Source organism: Panicum virgatum, chromosome 1N (assembly GCF_016808335.1).
Source record: "Panicum virgatum strain AP13 chromosome 1N, P.virgatum_v5, whole genome shotgun sequence".
NCBI classification, from domain to species: Eukaryota; Viridiplantae; Streptophyta; class Magnoliopsida; order Poales; family Poaceae; genus Panicum; species Panicum virgatum.
This window is the reverse complement of record NC_053145.1, coordinates 4,429,337-4,445,479: the sequence shown is the minus strand read 5'-3', so window position 1 is coordinate 4,445,479 and position 16,143 is coordinate 4,429,337. Positions and strand designations below refer to the sequence as shown.

The 16,143-nt window shown below is 44.4% G+C and overlaps 3 protein-coding genes and 1 non-coding gene across 7 annotated transcripts; 2 read left to right on the top strand and 2 right to left on the bottom strand.

Moving 5' to 3' along the window:
• Positions 1-1,309: 1,309 nt before the first annotated feature.
• On the bottom strand, positions 1,310-3,043 carry LOC120654711. Its single transcript, XM_039932322.1, has 4 exons — positions 2,922-3,043; positions 2,195-2,824; positions 1,953-2,114; positions 1,310-1,856 (listed from the first exon to the last, which is right to left on the bottom strand). Exons 2-4 carry the CDS (start codon positions 2,693-2,695, stop codon positions 1,488-1,490), a joined length of 1,032 nt encoding a protein of 343 aa, XP_039788256.1. The 5' UTR covers positions 2,696-2,824; positions 2,922-3,043; the 3' UTR covers positions 1,310-1,487.
• LOC120654317 (putative FBD-associated F-box protein At1g50980) lies at positions 2,783-3,328 on the bottom strand (the record flags this gene model as incomplete). Its single annotated transcript, XM_039931816.1, has 1 exon — positions 2,783-3,328. A coding segment is annotated over exon 1 (375 nt), but the record flags the coding sequence as incomplete, so codon positions are not given.
• An 8,249-nt stretch (positions 3,329-11,577) lies between these two features.
• Positions 11,578-11,774, top strand: LOC120657750. Its single transcript, XR_005668290.1, has one exon. It is a non-coding gene; the product is annotated as a U2 spliceosomal RNA (small nuclear RNA).
• Positions 11,594-16,143, top strand: LOC120654710 (protein SCO1 homolog 1, mitochondrial-like). 4 transcript variants are annotated; one of them, XR_005667156.1, is made up of 7 exons: positions 11,594-12,177; positions 12,262-12,468; positions 12,687-12,777; positions 14,386-14,598; positions 14,900-15,005; positions 15,125-15,257; positions 15,762-16,143. XR_005667156.1 is itself a non-coding variant. In XM_039932321.1 (7 exons), the coding sequence occupies exons 1-7, from the start codon at positions 12,088-12,090 to the stop codon at positions 15,865-15,867; spliced, it is 930 nt and encodes a 309-aa protein (XP_039788255.1). In that variant the 5' UTR covers positions 11,594-12,087; the 3' UTR covers positions 15,868-16,143. The 4 variants fall into 4 exon arrangements, 2 of the variants coding, with proteins under 2 accessions (XP_039788255.1, XP_039788254.1); XR_005667155.1 differs by having other exon boundaries at positions 12,262-12,495; positions 15,762-15,810; XM_039932321.1 differs by having other exon boundaries at positions 14,900-14,989.

Sequence of the window (16,143 nt, the reverse complement as noted above, 5' to 3'; positions counted from 1 at the left end):
AGTAGCCTTAAAAATCGTAATTGCTAGTAGTGAATAAAGCTCATTTCCCCCATCTGCAATTCTGCTTCCACACAAAGTCAGTAATAAATTTGATTGATTGTAGTATTGTAGCCATAGTAGACAAAATTCAAAGATAGTTATAGATAGTCGCACTAAAAATATCAGAACAATAAACATTACAAAAAACATCGGCCTGCGAGGGGAAGAAACCCCTGAGCATTGAATAAGAGAATACCTCTCACGCAGGTCGTGAAAACCCCCGAACCCCTACCCAACCCTTGCTTAGGGGCGCCGTTACCCGAGTAAGTGCGGGCCGGGACCTTCCTTTATGCTTTATCGGAACAATAAACATTACATTCATACATTTATAAAGATGCATTAAAGAAAAAACATAATCACCCAACAATTCCACATACATCTGGTACCAGCAGGATGTAATCTTCACATAAGTATAAATTCATAATAGTTGTCATTGTAAGGCAAGCATGTTTATTTTGGCATGAAGGTAACAAACCAACAACATTGTACTGAACATGTTCGACCCTTATCATGAAAAAAGAATCAAACATGGTTCCAAATATACATTCACTTTCATATTGGACTCCACAGGAACAGCTATAAACAAGATGCTAGATAGCCAAACAGGGAAGACCTATATAGTTCACAGATATAAGACAAATACCAGGATGCAAGGGCCACAAATAACAGTTCCCCTACAGGGTGTACAGATATCATGGATTCAATCTGCAAGAAAGTTTTAGTGTACAGAAGTTCATACAATCATATCTATCTAACGATAAAACACATGTTCCATGCTGGCAGTCATATCTAAGCTTAAACCATATTTTTTCACAAATGGAGCATCCAGATGCAAGTCCATAAATACTAAGGTAACATAATCCTATCTACAAAATTTTCCAAAGACGCCCTTGATGCGTCATTTTACAGAAACCACTAAAACAGGTGACAAGTTATATGAACTTTGACTTATCAGATTCCTTCTGTGTCTAGAAGAAACTTAGACAGAATAATAAAATGTTATTTCAGGATTAACCAAGAGAATTGCACAATCTCCGCCTAACTCTTTAAGTTATCTGGAATACACAGTTAACTTACCAATTCTAATGTACAACAAAACTAATCCACACCAGATATAATGAAGGTGGTTCTGTTCCAATATATGGTTGGTTGTGTAACAGCAACTTATAATAAGCTAACACCAAAGAGATGCCTGATGATTCTTTGGGCATTCACACAAGCTGGGAAGGAGAGGCTGGGGATGGTAGAATAGGAAAATGCGGCAGATCAGTTTACCTCGCAGTTCAATCACTATGCCAGAATATTTCAGTAACATGAATTGTAAAAAACATATATCAAACTCTGTATGCCTTGCACATTTCTTTTCCCCATGTCTGTTATCTAACAGCTACAAATTTAAAAATTTATGAGCAGAAACTGGACTACAACAATATTCTGCTCATATCAATCTAAAACCTGACAAAGACCTCCGAATGCAATGGTTGGATCTGAGGACCATCAGGCTCACTGAAAATTATCTGGCTATTTGCTGAAGCTCTTTCCAGATGTAGTATTTCTGTTTTAAGAAAATTGGGCAGCACATCTGACTGAATCTTGCGGAGTCCTTGAGGGTGATCCTCCATAGGAGCAGTCAGAATTAGTTTCTTCAGACAACTAGACTTTCTAAGAAGAAATTCTACTAGTTGCATCTCATTACGGTGCCCCTTGAAATTTGTCATCTTGGCTAAACAAAGGTTTTCTAGTCCACCTTTTGGTGGCTCTTCCTCCGCCACCGCCAAGAAATTCTCTGTGAATGAATCACGAACGTTCATCGGGAGCTGCATGTTGGAACATGTTGAGAAATAGATCGGATGGCCATAGACAAACTAGCAATCGAATGCAATTTTTTGAATGAAAAATAAGCAAACATATACCTGCACAAAGAGCCGCTCCAACTGAGGACATGAACAAGTCTTGAGGAAGCTATAGATGTCCGCAAGGTTGGAGTTGGCCATGCCGAACATGAGGAAATGGAGCTCTCTCAAGCTGTGAAGATTGCTCTCCACTACGGTCTTGGCTGTGGAAGCAGAGATGTACTACAAGGCAATACGAACAAGTATAAGCGTGTAAGCAATGAAATGGGCTGAAAGGAAATGGCAGAGATCCCTGAGCAGACCTGGAGCGCAATGCTGCAGAGGGTGAGGACGCTGAGGTTCGATAGGCGAGAAACTGAGGTGGGCAAGTTGGTGGGCGGCAAGCCGGTCTCTGGTCCGCCGGAACAGAGGTAGAGATGCTCAAGTGACCCTGAAGCACCGGAAAGGACGTTGCTGGAGAGGAAGGCGCCGCTGAAGCGGAAGGACCGGAGGCGTGGCGCCACTGGGACTCGCAGCTCGGTGGTGCGGGAGCAGTCGACGATGGTGAAGCTCCTGAGGTTGGGCACCCCCACGGCGCTGATGTCGACACGTCGGAGGCGGCGGCAGTAGCGGAGATCGAGCTCCCGGAGGCGGGGGCACGCGGCGACGACCCGGCGCAGCGCGGCGTCGGTGAGGAAGACGGAGTGGAGGTGGATCACCTCGAGCGTGGCGACCATCGCGTTGGCGGCCGCCGTGAGGTTGAGCCCCCGCACGGACAGGCGCGCGAGCAGGCGGCTCCCCACGGGGAAGTGCACGGTGAGCATGCCCCGGCCGCGGGTGGCCCCGCCCCCGCGCGACCCCCTCCCCGCGGCGCCGTCGAGGCGGAGGTGCAGGTCCTCGACCTCGCACGCGGCCGCGTAGTCGAGGCAGCGCCTGAGGTCCGGCTGCGCGAGCTGCCCGCTGTGGAAGGCGAGCGAGAAGCAGTCCATCCGGCGCCTCCCTCGGCGGTCGATGGCCCCGAACTGCTCCACCCGCGCCGCCGCCCCCGCCGCGCCGGGCGGGAGGCGGATGCGCAGCGAGGATGGCTCCGGCCAGCGCTGCTCCCAGAGGCCCCGCCACCGCGAGGAGAGCGCGCCGGTGCGGATGGCCGATTTGAGCGGCAGCAGGCTCAGAATCTGCAGCCGCAGCGCGTCCGGCAGCTCCGAGATGCGGTCCACCTCCTCCTCCTCCTCCTCGTCGTGGCCCCCACCTCCCACCCGGCGCCGCTTCTCGCCTCCCCCCGCCATTCCGCTCCGCCCCCCGGCGCCTACCCGCGCCGCATCGGGCGAGGATTCCACGGGGTTTGGCTGGTCTGGGCGCCGCTACAGGGACGGGGAAGGAAGAAGGGGAAGGGGAAGGGGGAGAGACGTGTGGAGGCGTCTTGCTCGCCGCCTGCCCGCTGCGGTGGCCTCTTGTGCTCGCCTCCCCCTCTCTCTGGCCTCGGCTGGTGCTGTGCTCTGGCTGGCTTGGCTTGGCTACTTGTTGGGTGGGGTGGGGTGCGCGGGTCACCCGGCTCACGCTCCTCCGCTCGCTCACCCTCCTTTGCGTCGCGGCGCGCTGCAACGTTGCTTTACCGTTCGGGCTTTTCGCCGGGTCGCCGGCTTGCGACCTTTTCACACCAGCCGGGGGCCTCCCTTCCGTTTCGTTCTTTCCTTTTCTCTCCCTTTTTGCTCTGCTTACCTTCCGCGCCGTTTTCAATGCTGTGCTAATCTTGAGCCCAGGATAAAATGCCTGCTAATTCTGTGGAAGCAGGCATTGTTTTCCTTCCTTTTTTTATTTTACGGCTTCGTTTTGGAGGATCTTCCCTTTTTTCTGCCTAAAACGAAGAGGATCATCTAAAGAGCTCAATAAAGAAGTTATTGTTAGAGCACGAGTTGTAATTAGATTGGGACTAGAATATTATAATAGAGTAGGATTAGAATATTGTAGCCTGAGTAGATCACTTCGAGTAGTATATGTAATTATGCTAGGACTAAAACTCTAAGGCCGCGGATATAATGAAAACCAGGTAACCCTATAGAAAAAGCCGTGTAAAGCAGTTCCAATAATAATTTTCACATGGTATCACAACCATAGACCAATGTCGCTTGATTCTTGGACAGCTCGCACCGCCCATAATCTTCAGCATATCCTCAATGATGGTCTTTTTCGACGTGGTCTTCGCCAACAAGCTTCATTGACGACGGCAACGACCGCGCCATCTAAACGACGGAAAAGACTGCATCAACATATCATCCTTTGACATATGCAACACACACTTTCATGGTATTCTCTAACATATGCAAGACACAATCATTCTGTGACATATGCAAAATAGCCAACAATGGTATCCTCTGAAAAGTGCAAGAAGCCTATTATGATTGCAAATCTGTCTCTACAAAATCGCGCAAAACCTTCGGCTACATGTACATCGGCCGTGGTTACTACATCATTATGATCGGCTACGTCTATACTCGTCGGCAACAACTGCAGTTTAAAAAGTTGTATCATCATTGGCATGCGAGACACTCGCGCTATAATTGCAAGAGAGAATAGAGGAGGACACAAGGACCAACACCGGAAAGAGCGGAGAGGAAATCAGAGAAGATGAAGAAGCACAAGACTTTGAATCCAATCATAATCGTCTGCTTCGCTCCTGCTACGCTGTAGAGATGTTAGAGTACAAGTTGTAATTAGACTAGGACTAGGATATTTTAATAGAGTAGGATTAGAATATTGTAGTTTGAGTATGTCACTTAGATTATGCAATTAGACTAGGACTAGGATTCTATGAATCCTGGATTATTATATAATGAAAGCTCGAGAAACCTAGAAGAAAAGCTGTGCAAAGCTGTTGCAATAATATTTTTGACAGTAACATTTAAGGCTACACTCTTACTTACATAGAAGCTATATCGATCCGGCAATAGATGGCGAGTTAGCAAATAGATCATGGCCCGACTTGTTTCAGCTTCATAGACTCTTAGAATTCAGAATCGGGAATCCATAATTAGCTGGGCTCTCGATTTTCGATTTTAAGAATCATCTGATTTATGGATTTTGTAAAATCGAGCTTTCAAAATTACCAGAAGCTAAAACAAACGGAGCCCATATTGGACATGCTAGCGCGGGGGGTATCACGGTGAGTAATAGTGGTGAGATAGAGGCATAATGGACATCCACGGCAATTGAGAGGAATGAGAAAGAATACAAGCGTCACGTGTTTCGTTGTAGCATGTCTGGTCGCTTGTGATCATGTCCAAATTTCGATTGGATTAGAATAAACTGATATGCCATATTTCTAAAAAAAATGTTGATACGATTTTGTCAGTTGTTTGATTATGTTGTTTTAGGAGAGTACATAAGAACAAGAAACAAACATTACCCCACATTTTAGCGAACATGATAATTGTCGCCTCTTTAGAGCATCTCCAAGAGACTCTTTATATCTTCTCTAATTTATAAGAATAGAGATTTTAGTGAAAATATACCCTCCAACTGCCTCTTCAATTAAATATCCAAATATAGATATCCTATATTCCAGATTTCATGCTAGTCAAAGATGGAGAGCAAGGATAATTCTTTAGACTACACAAAAGATATACAAAAGCTGTTGAAAAATACAAAAATATGGAAAACGATTTTTATTCAAATGACTCTAAATGATGAGTTAGAGAATAGATTTTAGAAAAAACTCTTGAAGATGCTTATAACCGGAAAAGGTTGAACCTGTCACTAATACTTGATGTCGATAACTTTTTGAGTTAATGCTTAACATTGGTTAGTATTTTATTTTCTTATTCAAGTATAGTCACAATATCGAATAAATATGAGATTGTGACAACTATTGATGGTCACGGTTTTAAAAAGTTTGGCAAGATTTTTTGCGTCAAGTATTTTATGACAGCATGAGTATTTAATACATTGTCCTGCCTTAAATAGCCAAAATCGATGCAAGTTCGGGTTGAACGAGCCCTACCATATTAGACAGGACTCAAAAGAGAAACAGCAAACAGTGACCAAAAGCAAAGCAAAACAAAATTGAGATGAAAAGAAGAATAGTATTTTCATACAATCTGATCCGATTGAAATCAGGAATCTCATTTCGTTATCGACTTGAAAGAGAAACAGCAAACAGTGACCAAAAGCAAAACAAAACAAAATTGAAATGATGAAAAGAATAGGTTTTCATACAATCTGATCCGATTGAAACCAGGAATCTCTTTTCTTTCTCCTAACTGGTCGGCCATCTATATTGCGAGACAATTGAATGTCTTTCCATTTGATTGGCATCAGAATTCACTCTTGTCAAGCCGGACAAAATGTTGGGTACGACCAAATAATAATAACCACTAATCTCAGATGGAAGAATCATGAGCACATTGTAATGTGAAGAGATAGCATGAGGAGATCAGATGACTGACGGCATAGAAAGTCAAGAGATGATGTGCCGTAGTCAATGATGTGATACCTACTCCAATTTCAACTTCAGGATAAAGGAGGAGGAGGAGAAATGGGTCATTGCAGCTAGTCGGGAGATACTGAAAGCCCTCGGATTTGATGATCGCTTTAGGGCTTGTTCGGTTAGACATGGATTCATTCTGAGTTGGGAACGATAGATACAATAAGAGATATAATAAGCGACCGAGATTCATTTCGGGTCAAAAACTAATTGCATCAAAATAGGCTTAAGATACCAACATTAAAAGACATGGAATCAATCCATGAGTCTAAAGGTGTGGAATGAATTCCGGCCTCTTGTTGTACTTATTATGAGTCTATTTTATTACAATTAGTTTTGATCCGGAATGAATCCCGATCCCTTGTTATATCTTTTATTATTTCTACTTTTCGGCCCGAAATGAATCCATGTCTAACCGAACAAGATTTTAATGGTTGCAATTCAGTTATTCTTTTGCTGACAAAGATATAAAGGTTTGCAAAAGAATATAGCCACCGGTTGTGCTCCAACCCACTTCCACATGACCCTTTCTCATTCCCTCTCCCCTTGCCAAACCCCTGGGAAAGCCACACGACCTGCACTTCACCCTGACTACATTCACATGCAAAAATGCTGGCAATTTTTTCAGTTCAACCGTTTCCACCATATTACCATGCCGGTGTTCTGTTCCGTTGATAAGTGAATGGCCGTTCGTTGCAGTTTTATGATCTCGTTTTGGGATGGCAGCCTGCTAAACTCCCGAAATTTTCTCTAGAAACACGTTGCTTGTCGAGAGTCAGAGAACAGAGAACCTTCCTCCCGGTCTCTCCCCTCTCGCTGTCGTGGACGTTTTCCTGGTGAGGTGACGCCCAGTAGGCAGTAGCTGGCGCTGACACTGCAGAGAAAATGGTCACATCTTTCACTGATCACTGTTTCGCGGTCACGCTAGAAGGACCAGGGCAGGAACCGAGGACCCATCCGCAAATCCCCTGCCGTCAAATCGCGTGGTACCTTTCAAGCAAGGTGACGCTAATCGTAGACCGGTAAAAATCCTCACCTGAAAAAATCAAGCCAAACTTTTTTCTTAATCTCACCACCATGTGCTACTCACATGCTCAAATGAATAGTGCTCATCTGGTAGATTGAATAGTATTGTGTGTGAGGAAATAAACCGTAATAAGTCAAGTCAAGCCAAGTTTAGACCAGTTCAAAGCTGCTAGTGGTTGAACAAACAAACGGTTACGGCATGAGCATGATTTGAATTCTTTGTACGGCCCGTAGTAGCAAAAAGTTTTCTACTCCAAGATTTGAATTGACTTCATGAAATTCGTCGAATCCCTGAATTAAAATTTGACACCATTATAGACGAACTTCGAATTGCGCGACAGGTTCAGATCCAGCAGCTGCCCTGGCGCCGCGCGTCCCTGCCGCCGAGCTCGGCCTTGGTCCTGCACAGCCGGGCCTTGTAGTCCTTGGTCCACGCGCGGAACTGCGCCTTGAGCTTCTTCAGGTCGCCGGCGGCGGAGGAGGAGGGGCCGCCGCTCGGGGCGGCCGGCGCCTCGGCGGCGAGCGCCGTCGCGCTGCGCTCCAGCGTGTGGCTCTGGCATCGGAACTCCACGCCGAGGCGGCTCACCGCGCTCCGCTTGGCGCCCACGAGCATGCGGTCCCGGCCGGGCCACAGCCTCACCGGCGCCTCCTCCGACGTGTCGACGTGCTGTTCCGAGGGTTCGCGGCGGTCGGACGCCGTTTCCTCGGCCCTCCGTGCCGCGTCCTGAGCCAGCTGCGTCCATGAATACGGGAGGAAGACGACGATGGATTATCGTTCAGAGTTTCAGACTGGGATGGCAACAACAAGAACAATGTGCACAAAATTTTTGCAGAGCTCATCCAGGACTCTGATCGACGAACCTGCAGAGCGACCATTTGATCGTGGAAGGCTTCCTCGAGGGACTTGATCCTGATCTCGTACTGCAGCCACCTGATGTGGTAGCTCTCCATCCGGCGCTTCAGCGCGGCGTTCTCCTCCTCGCTGCGCCGCAGCCGCGCCTCCACCGCCACCGCCTTTTGCTCCAGCTCCTCCACCAGCAGCAGCGAGACACCATCAGCCGCCCTAGCGTGATCTTCCTGCTCCTGCCATAATGAGCCAACGCAAGCCATCAAATGCGTGGCGGCTGGTTCTCGCGATCACGGGTCATTTGAGACAAATCAGTGGACAATGCTGAGGGCGTTAACGGGGGTGGAAGTGGAACCTTGCTAGGCGGTGACGGCGACGGCGACCGCGGCGAGGACGACGACAGTGGTGACATCAATGTACGCGCCGCCGCGGCGGGCCAGACTCTGCGACGCGAAGGACGACGGCCTCGTGGGGTTGGCCGTGCGGGTAGAGGCGGCGGCGGCGGGGAGGCGAGGATGTCGTCTACGGGCGTGTCGCCGTCGCCGTCGCCTCCGCCGCCGCCACCTCCTGATCCTCGCATCAGCGACTGGAGCATCGCCTCTAGAGAGCTCAGGGCGGACGTTGAGAAAGCCGACATCGCCATGGCTGACAAGAGACGGCGTGTGTGGAAGCTGCAGGGGTCGATCGATTCCTATCCTCGCGTCAAGAATTCAACGCGCGCTCGAGATGCGATGAGCTCCGGGAAAGAAAGGCGAATTCGGAACAGCTCGCGGCAGCATCGGTGAGGAGGTGCATACATGCATGGAGGTGTTTTTGCGAAGGGATCGAGTCGGAGTGAGAACCCGAAGCGAACGAGGAGAGCGATGGGATTGAGGAGATCGAGGAGAGCGCCCGGTAATATAGGATCTTGTGAATTAAACTCTTTGAATTTTGAAAACTCGTTGCGTTTGCTTTCAAACTTCTGATCGGAGCTGGACATGCCTTCGCTGGTAATGCGGAAATGCAGAAGTTATTTCGTAGTGCTACTGGTTAAGTTTTTATTGCTATGTCCAGGCTATGCATCTTTATTTTCAATATATCTTGCTGTAGGCCTTAAAAAGGGAACTTAATTTGCAATCTATAAACGTGTGCCATGTAAATTTTTTGGGGGAAAAGGAAACTAGTTCCATGGATTATATAAATGACGTGCATTATAGGAATAATATTTTCCTTTTATAAAAATACTCCATTTGTTTTTTTAACTTGCACGTCAATGACTTCAAAGTACATTTCTATCTGGAAATATACAAATTGCACATGTGCATTCGTCTTCAAAAATGCTTTCACAGTCTTAGATCTACTAAAATTTACACATACATTACAATACAAAATAGGGATAAAAGGGAGCCTCGAAAATAAAAGAGTAAATTGCACCCATCATACAACAACTCGGCAAGTATGTGCAAATTGGTCCAACAACTTATAAAGTGCTCAATTTAGTACAATAACTTGATAACTGAGTGCAGATTGATCCAACAACTTAGAAAATGCCTAATATAGTTCAATAAATTGGTAAATTGGTGCATTCACACTCCAAATATTACACAACAATATATTTGCTAACGCCAAGTCACAATAAAGAGTATATTCACGTCGAAATGTATTATTTGATCGTAGATTTTTGTGTCGCAATGGACACCAATAATTTTATTCTCAGAATAAACTAATTATGATTATATTAAAAAATAATATATTATTTAACCACCATTACAACAGCAACATATTAAGCAAAGTAGATGAACGTCAATAATTCTTAAATTTTATAAATTAAAATTATTGATGGTGATCCGGTTGTTGTTTTTCAACTATGTACAATTTTTTATTAGTTCAAATGCAAACAAATTTTAGAATTACACCATTAGCATCACTCAAACACTGAAGTTGATAAGAGAGACCTTGAAACTTTAGGTTTTTTCTGCGCTTCTGCTCATGTATTCAACAATGCTCATGTTTGTTTCTGTTTATTTAGCTAATTTTCCCTTTCTAACGAATATATGATTCTTTTAAAATATATGTACCAAGCTCCTAAAGGTATCAATAGTTTGCATTAACGTATTGTCTTTTTTAGTTTAACAGTGCATATAATCAAACGTATCGTAAACAGTGAGGGTGAATTTTCAATATTGAATATCAAATTAAATAATCATTATACAAAAATAATTAATATAAAGAAATAACATTAATTTCCTAAACAATGAGGGTTTTTATCCTGACTAAAAAAATTGCCACGCAGGCGCAACACAAAAATCAATGGTCAAATAATACTTAATAATTTGTCCTACATGAATATACTCTTTTATCGAGACTTTGTGTTAGTTACATTGCAGTATAATGTTTGGACTGTGAATACACCTATTTGCCAAGTTATTGCATTACGTTGGGCATTTTACAAGTTGTTGGACCGATCTGCACCCACCTGTCAAGTTATTGCACTAAATTAAGCATTTTACCAGTTGTTGGACCGATTTGCACCCACTTGACAAGTTGTTATATGGTGGGTGCAATTTACTCAAAATAAAACTATGACAACTTAAAAACATGGCAGAGCTCTAGGAAGGGTTTCATATCAATGGTGTCCTTGTTCCTATTGAGTGCGGTCGGCTGTTAACTGACTGGTCGTAGGTTCGAATCCTACTTGGGGATATTTGATTCATTCTTTCATGTAAGAATAAAGAATTGAATTAAAAGGCTTGCTTTGACCCTACCTAACACATGAAGATAAATGGAGAAATCTACCAAACAATCCATCACAATTTTTTTTCTCAAATGCCACGGTATGCAAGTAAGTTTGTTTGCCAGCAATGGCCTGGGCCATATCGCCTTGAAAACTAATCACATGGCTCAAACTCTTCTGTGATGGAACAAATAATTTATGGTCCAAATAAGATTTCTAGTTCGATTGCTAATGGAATCAAATGTTCATTTAATTAATTTATAGAAAAATAAAATCTGTCACTAGGCAAATTTGCCAGCAAGCAATAGCATATGCCACCATGCCCCGAGTTCTTGCACGCTGGCGTACTGGCGTGCGACACACTGACAAAAAACAGTGGCCCACGTGTCAGCTAGGCGGGAGGTGCAAGAAGCAAAAGCCAGGGGTCACCGCATTGCTGGGCCGTCGGATTAGTGGGCTGCTCTCTTCAAGTTGGGCCGTGAGGAAACACCGAAGCCCAAGCGGCAGGGAGACGCCGCCCTGCGCCCCGCCGCGACTCCGCCCCGCCTCTGGTTTCCCGGATAGTACCACATCGCGAGCTGAAGGCGGGTGAGGCGGTCGAGCGAGCTATAAAACAAGGCGCAGGGCTCCGTCCCAAAGCATACCTTTCTCGGCCTTTTGGCTAAGATCAAGTGTAGTATCTGTTCTTATCAGTTTAATATCTGATATGTGGGCCATGTGTCCACTTCGATATTAAATTAATTTTTTATGGGGGAGGGTCCGCTACAGTGGCTTGCCACTGGGGCCCTCGCGCGTCGCCCAGCCGTTGCACTGCTGGCAGGGCCTGGCGCACCCCTACCAATACCAAATTAAATTTTGATCGGTGGATTGATAAGTAATATTTAAAGTATATAAAATTCAATTTTAGTAAAAATATGTTAATTGAATCTGGTTCGCACGAAAAAATTAGTCTCATATCGCAAAGCAGTAAAATGTTAAAGGTGTGAAACTGATTCATTCTGGTGCTTATGACGCTTGCAAAGCATTGGCGAGCCACCGCAGCTGGAAAACCCCTAGAAACCCACGGCGCCGCCGGAGCCATCCCCGTTGCTCTTCTTCCCACAGCGGAATCAAATCCCGGTCCGGCGAAGCGGCGCAGGCGGAGGCGACGATGAGGGCGCGCGCGTCCCACCTCCGCGCGCTCCTCTCGCGGGTGCTCGCTCCCGGCCTCGCCCCTCCACCCGGTCGAGCTATGCCTCAGGTACCTCAGCGCCTTTCTCTTCGTCGCTGGCGACCACCGAGCGCGGGATCTTCTCTCACCCTTCTGGTTTTGTTCCTGCTGCAGATCACTGGGCCGGGTGCGTCTCGATTCGGAGCGGCGTTCCTGGGGCGCGCTCGCTTCTCTTCCGCCGACGCCTCGACTGCGGCGCAGGGCGGGTCGAAGCCTCCCGCGGCGGCGGCGGCGGCGACGACGACGGGAGGGGATGGAGGCGGCGATGGGCATTCTGGGAAATCTGAGCAAGCGGACGCCGGAAAATCCGTCCGCGGAGGGGTGAGTTATGGCTTGTTATCCCAATCGGTACTCTATCCTCCTTATGCAGGGGAAAATAAGCACAATTGCTCTGAAATATTTCATTCGGCACGAATTAGTAGTGATGTACTAGCGCCTAACTAGAGACCAATTTCTTATTTCCTTAGGGCATTTATTGTTTCTGGACTGTTAGGCCATTTCTGCACAATAATTCAGAATCACTTGTCACTTCCTTGCAGCCGGTGTCCTGGCTCAGTTTTCTACTGCTGCTCGTGACTGGAGGAGGGATAATTGTGTACTACGATAAAGAAAAGAAGCGTCACATTGAAGGTAGATTACTATGGTGAGTTTGTGTTGTTGTTTGATGTCATGCTAGGATTGTATCTGGCTATGAATAGAAAAGTATTCGTAGTGTCCGTGTTGGTACGATGGCATATTGAATGGAGAAAACACAGTTAGCCGAATTTGAAGAGGTTATGCTGGGCCAATCAGCCAAAGCAGTTCATGATGTCGTGAGTGGATTTCACGTAGGTCACAGGATTCAATTGAGTCACCAAATATTTTCAAAATTATGTTAAAGCAAACAGTTTAACCTAGTATATACCTCCACTATATCTTATCTTCACTCCATATAAATATCGAACTGTCTAATCCTAAAATCCAATGCTTGAACCCCATCTCAAAATTTCTGGTTACACTTTGTGACATTATGCCATGGCTATATGGAATGTTGCTCTGGGGAAAAAAATGTTTTGGTGCTTGTGGATGTGCATTGAAGTTTCTCAAGTGTCATGCTGGCTGTGAATTGATTGGTATAAAGTGACATTTAAATGTATGAGAAGTATAGTTTATTGGTTTCCAAGTCTCTTTTTATTGAGACTTTAGCTTCTGAGTCTTATATATTCTCCATGTTAATGCCTTCCAATTTCCCAGCATGAGTGCTGCTGCTGCACCTTGGCACCTTAATGTATACCTACTTTTGCTAGAATGTGATGTTCTGGAATGCATTATTCACACAATAAATACATTGTCTCACGTTTGTTCTTATGCCTATTTTATTTTGAGTGCCGAACTAGGAATTTTAGAGCTTTAAATTTTTTCTGCTAGCACCTAATTTACATGCCTAGCATTGTATTATTTTTTACTCAGCATTTCATACAAGTTCTATAAAAATGGACAGCACACATTTCTTAGTCTGAAAAGTTCCTTTTCTTTTCGGAAAAAAATATCGTACTTATTAGTGAAATCGTTATTAAGGGAATGTAACTTACTGAATTTGTGACAGCCATGTTGGAGCAAGAAAGGACCAATTGGCGATTTTATACATTTCTTGTCGACTCTTCCAAGTCAGTTTATAGAAAATGGAGAGTTGTAACCTGCCAGCTGCCTAAGCTTGCCCTGCCACAAACTAGTGTGCTTTTAGCAACAATTTGGTCACACTCTACACAAGACAATAAGCTGAAGACCAATGTTTTGTTTGCATTTTCTTCTGTAATCACTGCTGGCGTTTTCGTAGCTGTTTTTAACTTTTTTGTAAATGCATATGCATGGGTTTCAAGTACACATATACAAAAGTTGAACAGAACACTAAACTCGTTGAACAAACAGTATATGGCTACTGTTGCTCTTATTATACTTCTTCATGACATCAGCAAAAATTCAGAAACCATACTATAGGGCCAGTGGAACCTATCTAGAAGATTTCGTGCTAATCATATCTGATATATTTTTATATTTTGTTTTGACACTATTGAATATGAAAAAAATCATCTTCCTGGTTCAGAATCGGATCTCTATTTGCTATTGTAGCAATCGTCGCTTTACTTGATTGTACAAATGGACGTGCCTTTTAGAAGTATTATCAGCATAGTAGGAAGGCACCAGCTTCTTGAATCCTGTTTAATTGTTTCATGATATTTTCTGTTCCATCTTCCCCAGAAATGAAGAATAGAACAAGTGCTGTGAAGCCTGGACAATCAGTAGGCACTGCAGCCATTGGTGGTCCATTCAAGCTTCTGAACCATGATGGGAAGCCTGTCACTGAAAAGGACTTCTTGGGAAAATGGACTCTGCTTTATTTTGGATTCACACACTGTCCTGACATTTGTCCAGATGAGCTCCAGAAAATGGCTGCAGCGATTGACAAAATTAGTATGTTTCTTTTGTTCCTTGTGTATAACTACCTTCCTAGGTCATGTATTGGCTGTTTACTGTCTATTGATATATCGCCATCACGTCATGTCTTCAGGGTATATATAAGAACACTGTTATCTTGCTTTAAATTGTCACCTAGAAACTAGAAGGCACGTTACTGTACAAAGTAATACGGTGAATGGGCGAGTGGAATGCACATACAACGGCACTTCGTGAAAAATTCTGCTGAAGTGCCTAACTAGAGCTAGTAGACAGTTTAAATTAGCATACTTTAATAAAGTCCATTGTTTTTTTGCAGAGGGAAAGGCAAAATTGGATATTGTGCCAGTTTTCATTACAGTTGATCCTGAAAGAGATACCGTTGAGCAGGTTCGGGACTATGTTAAAGGTGTGTGTCCATGCACGTATGTCCCTCAATTCCTAATGCTTATGATCACTTAAAAATTGTTGCTATTTGAACTTTTAGTTAGTTCATCTTATTCAATGAACTGCCTATTATTGACGGATTATTTGTGTCACCCAGAGTTCCATCCAGATCTGGTAGGACTGACGGGCACGACGGATGAGATAAGAAAAGTTGCACGTGCTTACCGAGTTTACTATATGAAGACAGAGGAGGAGGGTTCTGACTATCTCGTTGACCACTCAATTGTCATGTATGTTATTTTAATCTTCCTCTCTCTTGGGACAATGACTTTGGCTAATGTTCTGCAATTGAGATGATTCTGGTTCTAGTTATTTCGTTGTTGCAAGATATCCATTTCAAAATGAAGAAACCTGTTAGTTTCTCTATTGCATATGAATCCTCCTGAATATATCTTACAGGACACCAACGGGTATCCAGTAGGAACTACTTATGATATATATTCGTTTGGATGCTTTAGAGACTAGACTCAATACTGGAATGTCTGAATCCCAAAATAACTAAGTGGTTGACAGATGTATTCCTTTTGAACTTGTAAGGACTGTAGGAGGCTTCTAATTTGTTAATACTGCTGCCATGCACTCTGATTTGTTATATTCTCCACCAGTATCCCCTCCAAACTCATTGCAACTGTAGAAGCTTCTGATTTATTCTTCTGCTGCCATGTGGCAAGTGATATTGAGAAGATACAGATATGCCCTGTCAAAACACTGACTGGTTGGTCATCTACTTTCAGGTACTTGATGAATCCCAAGATGGAGTTTGTCAAATTTTACGGCAAGAACTATGATACAGATTCACTAGCTGACGGTATCATTAAAGAAATTAAAGAGCACAAGTAGTTGAAATGCCACTCAGCAATGGCACCCAAGTTTTCTGAATCTCTCCCAAGAATTTTGTCCGAGTCAACAAAGACCAACTGACACATAAGATCATCTGGTCGCTAGCTGCTGCGTGTTCATTTCTGAGGTTTAGGATTTTTGAATCTCGAGGCAGTTTATTGCAGCACAGATCCAGAAATACGCAAATCTGTCATTTTATTATTGCGAGCATCTGCTTTGACCACACATACTTAATTCTGAACTAGAAAGCATTTGAAAATTTGTTTATTGATTCAA

Coding starts and splice junctions, on each gene's coding strand:
- LOC120654711 (XM_039932322.1), bottom strand. CDS start 2,695: ATGCTCACCGTGCACTTCCCCGTGGGGAGCCGCCTGCTCGCGCGCCTG. Junction 2,115..2,194: donor TCTGCAGCATTGCGCTCCAG/GTCTGCTCAGGG, acceptor ATTGCCTTGTAG/TACATCTCTGCTTCCACAGC. Junction 1,857..1,952: donor TGGAGCGGCTCTTTGTGCAG/GTATATGTTTGC, acceptor TCCAACATGCAG/CTCCCGATGAACGTTCGTGA.
- LOC120654710 (XM_039932320.1), top strand. CDS start 12,088: ATGAGGGCGCGCGCGTCCCACCTCCGCGCGCTCCTCTCGCGGGTGCTC. Junction 12,178..12,261: donor CCGGTCGAGCTATGCCTCAG/GTACCTCAGCGC, acceptor TTCCTGCTGCAG/ATCACTGGGCCGGGTGCGTC. Junction 12,496..12,686: donor ATGGCTTGTTATCCCAATCG/GTACTCTATCCT, acceptor ACTTCCTTGCAG/CCGGTGTCCTGGCTCAGTTT.